Genomic DNA, 12,231 nt, shown 5'->3' with positions numbered 1-12,231 from the left:
GTTATGTACAATTAGTCTGTCTGCCTGTCTAGAAGCAATGTGCTTAAGTATCCCTCTCTCCAACGAAACGGGGCTCACTCTTGCAACATACTAACATGTGATTGTATTAGTGGCCTCTCCGCGGAGATCCTTGCTGTATGATTGAATAAAACCTAATGCTACTATTAACGTATCACGATTGCCTAATTTTCTTATTACATCCATTTCTCCTTTTTTACTTAACTTCCTCTGCACTTATCCCATCTGTTTTCCAAATAAATTGACAATGTGCCAATTGTAAGAGGCAGTCACTTTGAGTGAGTTGGCAGAGTAGTATTTCAGTGACTCAATGTCCGATGATTTTATGCCATTCATATATGGTTTTGAAATATAATCCATTATTACAGGAGTTCTGTGGCAGTTCCTACTGTGAATTTTAAACCATCAACTTTATGCTCTTAAATGTGCCATCCACACATGGAGGAAGAAATTCAGGACATTGGATAGAGATTTTGTATAATTATGTTGTATAAAAAATACAAGCTCTCTGCCTCATCAAAAGCTCACTGCTGTCTCAGCATTATTCGGCATTACTTCATCATGACTAACTAAAAAACATTTATTTCTGAACCCTGCCTCCACGCTAGATGCGAAAATGATTTTTTTTAAAAGAACAAAAAAGGACCCTGTTGCTTGTCACAACCTTGCATGTTGACTCATACAGCCCACATCCTCTGTTCAGGAAGTGCACCTATTTCCTCCTACTTCTCACTGTTGTCAAGTTGTGCCCAACACAAACTTCACATCTTTAGCAAATGCGTGACTTTAGTTTCATGCGTGACCTATCTGAGTGAGCAAGCGAATCAGATATGATGTTTTCGTGCTTAATATTGTAACTTGACTACCTCTACTAAGTTTCCCATTTGCCCCCTGTGCCGAGCAAAGGCGATCGGGAAAGGTCGAGAAAAGGTCAGGGATCAGCGCACTGTGTTGCTGTGTCAGGATTGGATTTCTAAGGGCAGGTTTGCAATTTTGTCACATGCTCTCCAATCCTCTGTGTGTGTGAGTGACTGTGTGTGTGTGTGTGTGTGTGTGTGTGTGTGTGTGTGTGTGTGTGTGTGTGTGTGTGTGTGTGTGTGTGTGTGTGTGTGTGTGTGTGTGTGTGTGTGTGTGTGTGTGTGTGTGTGTGTGTGTGTGTGTATTCCAAAGTCATCTTTCTCCACATGCCCTTTCAAATGACCTCTGGGTGCTGAGATGCTCTCCTCAGTTGAGACAGCAAATTTTAAACTAACTCGATTGAATGGCGTATGAAATCCATTAATTTATTCATTATAGTGAAAGTCCAAATATAGGATGTAAGGGTGCAGGGATGAGCTTGCTTTAACGGCGCATCATTTTGTTTAGGGAGGATGTAAGGATCACTGACTTCATAGTGAGTCCAAATCGACCATGCCCATATTTAACAAGTATTTTCAGGGTAAAATGTTCTAACCCATCTACCCTTATTCCTTTGAACCACATTTTCACTTATGTAGTCCCATATACGTCCCTCCCTAAATGTCCCCACAACTCCATCGCTTTCTCTGCCATTCACTGAGAGACTCTTTGCCCTTTCGCTGGCTCCCCACCACCATTTTACTCTAGGTCTAGTCTCTGAATGTCACGGGCCATCTCTGGTTGCGTACAGTTCTTTTTATAGCCGGGCAGCCGAAATGTGAGGGGTCACAATGGGAGGATAAATACAAGGGCCAGCCAGCTTGAAGTTTGTCGCAGACGAAAGCAGGATCTTCTACCCCTCTCTCTTCTCTCTCAGCTCTCCTCCAAACCTCAAAGGTAAATAAATAAAAAGATAACATAGGATTGGACTATGAGATCAATGCATTACTTTAATTGGCTTCTTGTGAATATAGCTTTATTTTGTAAAGCATGATGCACATGACTTTTTTCTACACAAGAGAAATGCAATGGTTTGTCTATTCGTATAGCTAAAAAAAGTTACTGGTACATCTAGAGTGTGGCTGTCGCATTACAATTACAGTTCTCCTACTTTCATCTAACTGAAGTATCTCAATGTTTTAAATAACATTTTCACTATTCACAAATGAATTGCTTCACTTGCACTTGACTTTCTTGAAACAGCACTTGATACTTTCGCTTACTGTATTGTAAAACAACACAGCAGTTCACACTTTTCACTTCATTGCATCACTAGTCGCTGCTACAGTCTCCCTTATCTGATGCAAAGTTTCCACTGCTTTGTTTCTGAGCAGCCCGTGGTGACTCAGTGGATTGACCAGCACTCTTATTTAAAGCCGTCTAAATTTATCCAAGCTGTGTGGTAATTAATATTCCTGTAGTGTGCAGCTCACTGACTTAGGAAACAGTGTGGTGCAGAGCTGCTCACTTTATGCCTTTTGGTCAAGCCATGGGGCTTTCATTGCTTTACAGCTGTAGACTGTTTATATTTAGTTCTGCCTATTGCCAGTGGAGGCACAGACAGGGGGAGAGGGGGAGGGGTGTGTGATAGGAGGAGTGGGATAGAACATAGAGGAGGAATGGGGAGGGAAGGGAGCAGTCACGGGGGAAGGGAAAGGTCAGGGATAAGAGAGTAGAAAATGGAATAGGTCATGCACGCGCCTGTCGTGATTTTTTTCAAGGGGTGGTCAGATATGTAAAGGGCGGGGTAGAGGAGGGTGGAGGGATGACACTGGATCCCCCTGTGCCGATGCATATTGTGCCCGGGGACTGTTGCATAACTCTGCATAGTGCTTTATGGAACTGAATCAGCTACAGCTGCAACAACCGCAGTCACACAGTCTGATGTTTTAAAAATGACAGACGCTAAGCAGACAGGAAAATGGCAAACCATACAGTCAGGCCTCTAGTGAAACGGTTTCACCACTTCCTTCACACACTGAGACAAAAGTGTTGACCTTCTTTCATCAGGCAGTTTCTCACGTATTTATGAGAGGAACCACAACTCCTGCAAATTGAGCTCTGAGTTGCACTTTTACCCTTGCACCTATGCATAATTCTCACCCTGTGTCTTACCTTTGAGAGAAAATATGACCTAATTGTCTCCCCCTTTTGTCTTCCTCCTCTCCCTTACTATAGTCAGGATGCCTCACGCATACCCCTTCCTCACTCCTGAGCAGAAGAAGGAGCTCAGTGATATTGCTCTGAAGATCGTCGCTAAGGGCAAGGGAATCCTCGCCGCAGACGAGTCTACTGGTAATGCATTTCAAGAAAATGTATATACTTTTTAATGAAACAAAAACAATACTCCCTAGACAGTCACATTGGATTGCCTTTTTGAAACATTTTAATTTAAAGACTGTGTGGGAAAAAAATTATGAACACAGTGTCACAGTGATAAAATGTACATTTCTCAGCAACAAAGTGGACATTTTGTGCTCTCACAAACACACAAGCACACCAAAAAAGGATCCTGTCTTCATCTGTCTCATGTCTCCCCAACCTCTATAGGCAGCGTGGCCAAGCGCTTCCAGAGCATCAATGCTGAGAACACTGAGGAGAACAGGAGGCTGTACCGCCAGCTCCTCTTCACCGCTGATGAGCGCATGACCCCCTGCATTGGTGGCGTCATCCTCTTCCACGAGACCATGTACCAGAAGACCAATGATGGCAAGGTCTTCACCCAGTACCTGAAAGAGAGAGGCATGGTGGTAGGCATCAAGGTCGACAAAGGTGTTGTCCCCCTGGCCGGAACCAACGGCGAGACAACCACCCAGGGTGAGCGTACAACAGATACAGACACAAGGAGAGGGATGTGCCAACACCTTTTAATACCTTAGTCTAACTTATCCGGTGTACTCACAGGTCTCGATGGTCTGTATGAGCGCATGGCCCAGTACAAGAAGGATGGTGCTGATTTCGCCAAGTGGCGCTGTGTGTTGAAGATCACCCCCACCACTCCCTCTAGACTGGCCATCATTGAGAACGCCAATGTCCTGGCCCGCTATGCCAGCATCTGCCAGATGGTAAGACACATCAAGATACGTGCTGAAATCATTGTGGAGTCTTGACTGTTTTTTTAACGTAATTCTACAGGTTTTATGGCAAGGAAAGATCTATGGAAATATGTTCAGTTCAGTTAAGAAACATGTCCTTTCATTAGTCTGTGTTGTTTGGCTTTAGTTTCTATTTAAAACGTAGTAATGTCAGTTCAAATACCAACCTAATCACATCAAAGAACTTGTCAACACTCTAAAAAGCTCCATACAGGAACAAACGCAGCGTCAGTGCTAGTTTTAGTTCCACAAGACTCTAATTTAAATATGTCACTTACTTCCTTTTGATTGTTTGTGTCTCTGCCTTCCTCAGCACGGCATCGTCCCCATCGTCGAGCCTGAGATCCTCCCTGACGGTGACCACGACCTGAAGCGCTGCCAGTATGTTACAGAGAAGGTCCTGGCTGCCATGTACAAGGCACTGTCCGACCACCACGTCTACCTGGAGGGCACCCTGCTCAAGCCCAACATGGTTACCGCCGGACACTCCTGCTCCCACAAGTACAGCAACCAGGAGATCGCCATGGCAACTGTTACCGCCCTGCGCCGCACCGTGCCCCCTGCAGTCCCTGGTGAGCTGGATGCACACGAAAGCCTACTCTCTCACTGACATTCAAAAGTTTGACATTTTTGCAGAAACAAGCATTTTTTAAAACCTTGCTTATTTCCATAAAACATTGAATTCTTAGTAATTAGTCTTAGTAATTAAGTTTTGAATTTCCCTGAAGGAACACTCCCAAGGGATCAATAAAGTGTCTATCTATCTATCTATTAGGCATTACCTTCCTGTCCGGTGGCCAGAGTGAGGAGGATGCTTCCATCAACCTGAACGCCATGAACCAGTGCCCTCTGCACAGGCCCTGGGCCCTGACCTTCTCATACGGCCGTGCCCTGCAGGCCTCTGCCCTCAAAGCGTGGGGTGGCAAGCCCGAGAATGGCAAGGCATGCCAAGAAGAGTTCCTCAAGAGAGCTCAGGTAAGCCTACGTGTAAATAGAGAAATGTTATTATAAATAAATGTAAGTCAACATCTAGTGATGTGTTTCACATATTCTGTGGTAGGGTTTTGTTCAATACACTGTACTGTAAGCATCAAAATTAGGTTGTGTGCTGTGCAATCAATAATGCTGTCCTTTTTGCCTCCTAGGCTAACAACCTTGCCTGCCAGGGAAAATATGTACCCGCTGGAGCCAGCACTGCTGGTGGAGAGTCACTGTTTGTGGCTAACCACGCCTACTAAGCATGGACATTCCCAATTCAAATCCCTTTCCACCTTCTTACCACCACAATTACAGCACCATGGAAAAGGCATGTCCTCTTAGGCACGGCCTAATAGCACTTTCACAGCATCTTGGTAGAAAGACAAAACAGAAAAGATTGAAGAAAACTTTCTTTTGGGTTTCTTCCTGCAGTTGGGGGATCCTGATCTGCCTCCATTCCCTTCATTTTTACAACTTTTTTCTAGTGAAGATTCCCATACTGTTTTTAAACAACTAATACTATTTTCCTTGGCATGATTCCACCAAGAGAGTATATGATCCATACCGACGCTATGGAATAAAGTATTTACCCTGACATGTTGCTTTACTTTCTTTTTTGATTCTTTGCACATCATTATTCTAAAATGTCATGCTATCAGCATGAATACGCTGAAGCCATAGCATATAATACTGTGATAGCATTAGACCAACAAAAAGGAAATCAGTAGGCTACTTTTTTTCGTAATGAATATATTTAAGGGTTGATTCTCAATAACAATTATACTTCCCATTACAGTATGATGTTTTCAAACTGAAATCAAAAAATATTCCTGAGATGCTTAACTGAATAGCTAGCCCACATAATTGTTTTCTTAAAGTGCATTGTCTGATAAGAAAACAACTGTGGAGCCATATCACCCGTTGTCCATAGCAGTGTCAGTTGGCCAGGTTGTTGGTAAAACTATTTAATGGATTGATGTGAAATTTTAGACATAACACAGGTTAAAATTTCCACTTGTCCAACACTTAATGTTAGCTAGTTTATTCTGAAAGTTAGCAAGCTAAAAATGCTGATGTTAACTGTATGACAAAAAGTGCCATCCACTTTATATATGCTACAGTTGCTTGATCAAACTGTCATAACATGCTAAATTAATACATCATGCTTGTCAATTATACACTGCCTACGAAGTCCTTGGCTCCACTAGATGTCTGATACACCATCACAAATAGGTCCACTCAAACAGTAGGAATCTGTCAAACTTAAGCAGCTCTCATTGGATTGAAAAGGCCTTCATGTGGATTCCTAAGCCATTATCAGAGTATCTATCTTCATACAACATGTAAACCAATTAGTAGCCAACGAATATTTCAGAAAGAAAAAAAGGTTTTATGAATTACGCCTGAGGTCAACAAACATTAACATTTTAACAATCCTATATGTTCATGTTATGAAGATGTGAAAAGTAATTAAGTATGACACTATAACATCTTAACATAGTGAGCCATCATACCATATGGTCCTGCTACAACATTCAAAGGTGTATTATACATTGATTTATCAATAATTCAAAACTTTGGACCAAGTGTCACATTTATGATGTAAGAAGGCATGTTGTGCCGCTATTTAAATGTTCTTACATCAGTAGACTTTGTTTTGTAGTTGTATTTTCACCAGTGAACACAATGCCAAATAATTTACCTAGCAGTGAAACTAATACCAGCAGTAGGCTAATAAATCAGACTTAATTAATTTATTTTCTTTAGTTGATCAGATCTAAAGTGTATTTTAATGATAGATAGAGCAAAAATAACAAATATGTTTTATTATTTAGTTAATACTATGTGATTGAAAAGCTACATCGTGGTTGCACTTTAATCAATCAAGCTCAGCTACAATCACCATGATGTAAAACATAAGTATAATCTGAATCTCGGTTAAAAACAAAAACGTATATTTAAAATACAAACGTAAATCATCACATCAAAATGAAGGTGAAAAGTTGTTGGTGCCAAACTGCTATAGGGCTAAAGTGAGCAGGAACAGTTTCACTAAGGTGATGGCTAATGTGAACTCAGTTGCCACGGCAGTGCTTGTGGTTGTTGCAGCAGGAGACCTTGTGGTTGTATTTTCTGAGTCTGTTATATGGCACATAAAGTTGCTGTCTGGGTCGTTACCTTTAGAGGCGAATGTCACAAAACTAACATTCGCCCCAGCCACATGAGCCATGATCCAAACCATAGACTTCAGGAATATCAGCCTGGGTACAAGATACTCCAAAAGTGGTAATGCCAGCCTGCATCCACACTGAGCCTTATTTGCATTGCAAAGGTCCACCCTGAAAAAAGAAAAGACATAACGAAAACAATTAATTAATTCTGCTGAGACTGGAGTAGGTTTGCCAAGCACATTCTTACTGACAATATCACTTTAATAGCAAATATAATAAGGTTACATTGCGGTGCTGAAATTGATATGAGATGAGAGAAAGTATTTTAACCGCAAGCCTGAGTAAACTGTAAGAAATGAATATTCGACTATAAAATAAAATAAGGTTTATTCATAAATGATCAGTAATAACCTTGCATGTTCCTTTGTTCTCTTGCCCTGTACAAATCATTTAATCAGTGATGGTAGCAGCTGCAATCGGGATGTATTTGCAAGTGCACTGTTTTCTTCCAATGACAGGAATATGAACCTCTTGCAGTGAGTGCAAGGCTGGCAGGGACACTGTGGGAGACAGAGTAGGAGATCAGAAGACACTCCATTCCTTCCATTTCTGTGTTAGGGGGTATTTGTGTTTTTCTCCCTGTCTTTTGATCTAAACATGGTTTCTTCACTACTCCAGTAGAACTTTGTTGACTGGAAATAAATCACTTGGCCTAAATTTGTTCTCGTCAAATGTCTTTGTTAATCGATGATGTTCTTATTCAGGCTATGCAAGAGAAAATCTTCTTGGAGTCCCTGGTAAAGCAGTACTTTGTGCTAAATCCCAATGTTAAGTTGCTCACAGGGACAATGCATGTTGATTTTTAATAGGTATAATTTTTATCAGCTTATACTGCTATACTGAAAAATCCAGAGAGCGTTTTGTGGAGCAGATAGACTTAATCAATTTTGTGTCAATTTATTTGGCAATGGCTTGAATCTAACGGACATGAATTTACATGAAAAAGTTAGTCACTTCAGTCTTAAAGCTTTGACTTTATAATGGTGCTCGAAGAAAAGCCTGACGGCATACTCACCATCCTCACCAAGTCTTCCCCAGCCAGTGGACCAGCAGGAGGTGGAGTTGTGGAACTGACTGGAATTACTTTCCAGGCAGACAGGTCTGATGTAGTTAGTGAAAGTGTCAGGGCTGCAAAGCTTCATTAGGGCAATGTCATTGTTGAATGAAGTGTGGTTGTTGTAGTTAGGAGGAACAATTACCTGGCACACAGTGTGGTTCACCTCATGAACATTAGGACCGGCCTGAGTCTCTTTTCCAAAGAAGAGAGTCCATGCACTACTAGACCGTCTGAGGTTAAAAAAAAAAGTATATATAAAGTAAAAATTAAACAAATTGTCAGTGAATATACTGTACTTAAAAGTCTGTGTTGATGAAGGCAGATACTTGGTGGGGAACACTGAGTTCTAGTTTGCTACAGTGTTGCTATAATTGCAGTGTGGCTGGGTTTTAAAATAAATTAGACTTGAGGTGTATCTAACCCAGGGGTGTCCAAACTTTTTTCACTGAGGGCCACATACAGAAAAATCTACGAAGGGCCGGGCCACTTTGCAAAAATAACAAATTTATCAGGACATGTAGCTGCTCTGATGTTTAGTTTCATAGTGTCTTCGTCAATTGTAATCCTTCTTCACGGCAACACTTTTCTTGCACATTAAACAGACACATCCCCTCTCTTGTTAAATGCCATTGATACACCCAGTGTTTTCCTTTTTTGTGTTCAATGTCCAGGGTGAAAATAGTAGCCAGTCGGGATCCCGACCCTCGTAGGGGGGTCCGGGGGTATGCCCCCCCGTGAGATTTGTTTAAGTTTTTAAAGTGAAATGCATGAATCTGGTGCACTTTGAGAGGGAAATTAAGAGGCTAAATCTGAAGAATTTTGTATGAATAAAAATGGAGACACTGTGTCAGATGAATTACATTAATACATTACATTTTTAAAATGTGCCATGGGCCAATCAATCAGTTTTGACACCCCTGCACTAGTGGGTTAACTAAGAAATGCAAAAAAGGGCCATTTCAAATTTGCTGCGCGAGTGCGCGTGTTTAGTGTTGGTCTGGACACGCTCCGTTGAAGCTTTATCAAGAAGACCAGAAATCTGGCTATGGTTTCAATTGGTTCTATCTAATATGGGCGCGCCAGAGCCCTTTATATGGTACTCTGGGGAGGACGTAACCGGATGACGACAGTGACGTGCATGCGACGTCGAAGCCGTGATAGTAAACATCAAAGATGGCTGCGGATATGTTGTGTGAGTTTGAGACTGCTTTGGCCTCGACCCTTAACGATTTGGAAGACGGCACTCAAATCTTTCATTAGCAAGTAAGTGGAATGTTCTGTTTTGCCGACCGACAATGACAAACGTTTAATTTAACAGTTTAACAGCTGTTCGCTAAACGAAAGGGGCTTACGTCACCTTGTGCATCGCTCTGATTGGTTGTAGTGCTATCCAACTGCGTGCAGTGGCATTTGAAATGCACGAGTAGGAGCCGCCCCTTGAGTTGGAAATTACTATTGATCGTGGCCAGACCCTCTATCGTTGAAGATATCAGGGTCTGGATTTCTACCATCTACCATTTCACATTATATTTTTAAAAACGGCCGCGGGCCAATAAAAAGCGGGCCGCGGGCCGCAGTTGGGCCCGCGGGCCGTAGTTTGGACACCCCTGATCTAACCCAATGTCCAATCTTCAATTCAGTAAAACGAAAAAAACAAACAAACAATAAAAGTAAAAATCTGACCTAAAGCATAGGCTTTTCCTAGCCTGGTGCTACCAGACCATCGTACTTCATTTCATTTGTACAGAAGGTCTGACAGTGCTGTAATTGGCAAACGTTCACTCATGGAGGCGGGTGTCTGTTAAAGTTTAAAACTATTGGATCTGCCCAGTGCCACTCTGGATTAGCCAACCAATCGCATAACGTTTGGTCGTCACGTGTGTCATGAGCCGGCTTCTGGCAACTGAAACTGGAGCGCGACTTCGACGTCATCATTCTCAGCCACTCGCTCTGTTCGCTGATTGGACCGGCTGTCGAATCTCCGGCAAAACTGGGAAATGGGCTGTACACCCAGACTGACTACTGAAGGGAAAATAAAATTTGGCCGGAAGTAGGCGGGCGGGCGGAGCCAGGCTAGGCTTTTCCTGTTTCCTAAAAAAAAGGACCTGAGCTGACCTGAACCATGCCTCTGGTGAACTTTTTCTAGTCCACATTCTTTACAGGCTGGTAGGACCTAATTTGCCAGGGTTTAGAGGTCTGTCTGTGCAAAATGTGGTGCTTGATAAGGCGATACATGCAGGTGCTCTGTTGTACAATTTTGCTGGACTAGTTAGTTATTGTCTAGTCCACATAACAGTTTTTTTTGTGATCAATCCATCTTGGGTTCAGGTAGTTATTGTGTTGCGTCTTTAAAAGTTTTCAAATAATTCTATTTATCAGTGAATGATTCTGATGTTTGCAAGAAAAATGTGAGCACAGGAAATGAAACATGAAGTGAAGAGTTTCTCTTACAATCTGGCGCAATGGGCTGCAGTGAGTACCCACTGGGCACTGATAAGGGTCCCACCACAGATGTGTCGATGAGGCCCATAGAAGGAGTAATGCATGCTGACCTGCCAGGGCCATGACCCAGCAGTGGCATTCTCTCCACCCACTACCCTTGCGTTCCGAGATGATGATACTCCACAGTCTGACAGAGCATGGAAAACTTTGTGTCAGTAACTGTGCAGTACAGTTAGTCAGTTTCATGTGTTCATTTGTAGCTGAGTTTAGTCACAGTTTCCCATGGTATTTGTTGTTACATTGCATCTCTACAGCATTAACATAGAATAAATTAAGCCCAACTGTGCTCACCCTGAGCCTTTGATCCTGCGGGGATGAGAAATAAAGAAAATGTTACTTACATCTATATATCTTAATGTGTGTGTTTTAATCGCATCAATTAATAAGAAGATATACTGTACCGTAACTACAGACACAAGGTGGCACTATTGTACCAGCTGCCTCCTCTAACTCCTTCTAATGCATGACATGGCTGTACACCCAAACACAACTGTGCAGCATTTATAAATATTTTGTTTATATTTAATGCTGATATCACAACAACAAGTTGTGTTTTCACACTTCTGTCACGGATTGTCTCATACATTTCTGTTCTCAACGAGCAGCTGTTGGTGCAACAAATTAGTTCCAGAACAGTACACTTTGCTTTGCTGTAATAAATGACAATGAAATAAAAACAAATCTTCCATTTGAATTCATTAATTGCAGTCGTGTTAGTCTATATTTTAGGTGAGTTGTGGAGTTAATTGTAGCTCTTCACGTTCTCTTAATATACACTTCCAAAATATGAACCAGGACATTTTTCTTTGACCCACTGTCAGCGAAAGGTAGACATTATTACATTCTTGGGAGGGATGTGTTGAAAGACGAAATTGCAGATTCTATCTTAGTCTCAAGCTAAAGCAACAGGAAGGAATACAACTGGGCCTTTTTCTAGGCGTCTCCTTTTTATGTTAGAACAAGGAAATCAACCTTTGGGTAACAATTTATTATAATGTTCATTTATAAGGGGTGCACAGGTCATTTGTTAGTCATATATAAGTCATTAGATGATGATGAACCAATACTTTACAAAACAGTAATATAATGATTGTAAATGATTAATAACTGCTATTTTAACATATCACAAATGTGTTGTAAGGCATATATAAAGCTTTAAGTAAATAAAGAAATGCTCATTAACAAATGATTGGCTCCATTAAAGAAAATAAACAAATGTAAAGAATATGTGCTTAAGGTTTGACCAACAATACAAATCTAACAATATAATAATAATATAAGAATAAGAAGTAAGTATGAACATCGTTATACAATATGTACAAAGTAAGTCCTGGAAATAACTGGAGTATATTAGAAATGCAATATGTACAATACTGACATCAGAAAAGTGTTACATTGTAAGTACTGGAAATAACTATATGTCAATGAAACATGTTATACATTATGTAAAATA

At 41.2% G+C, this 12,231-nt stretch overlaps 1 protein-coding gene across 1 annotated transcript; it reads left to right on the top strand.

Moving 5' to 3' along the window:
* Positions 1-1,746: 1,746 nt before the first annotated feature.
* aldoab (aldolase a, fructose-bisphosphate, b) lies at positions 1,747-5,583 on the top strand. The gene is made up of 7 exons (XM_080048651.1): positions 1,747-1,812; positions 3,094-3,210; positions 3,466-3,732; positions 3,820-3,980; positions 4,324-4,582; positions 4,786-4,985; positions 5,156-5,583. The coding sequence occupies exons 2-7, from the start codon at positions 3,099-3,101 to the stop codon at positions 5,246-5,248; spliced, it is 1,092 nt and encodes a 363-aa protein (XP_079904777.1). The 5' UTR covers positions 1,747-1,812; positions 3,094-3,098; the 3' UTR covers positions 5,249-5,583.
* The last annotated feature ends 6,648 nt before the right edge of the window (positions 5,584-12,231 follow it).

Source organism: Ammodytes marinus (assembly GCF_949987685.1).
Source record: "Ammodytes marinus genome assembly, chromosome: 20".
In the NCBI taxonomy this organism is placed as follows: domain Eukaryota; kingdom Metazoa; phylum Chordata; class Actinopteri; order Uranoscopiformes; family Ammodytidae; genus Ammodytes; species Ammodytes marinus.
This window is presented reverse-complemented; position numbering and strand designations above follow the sequence as displayed.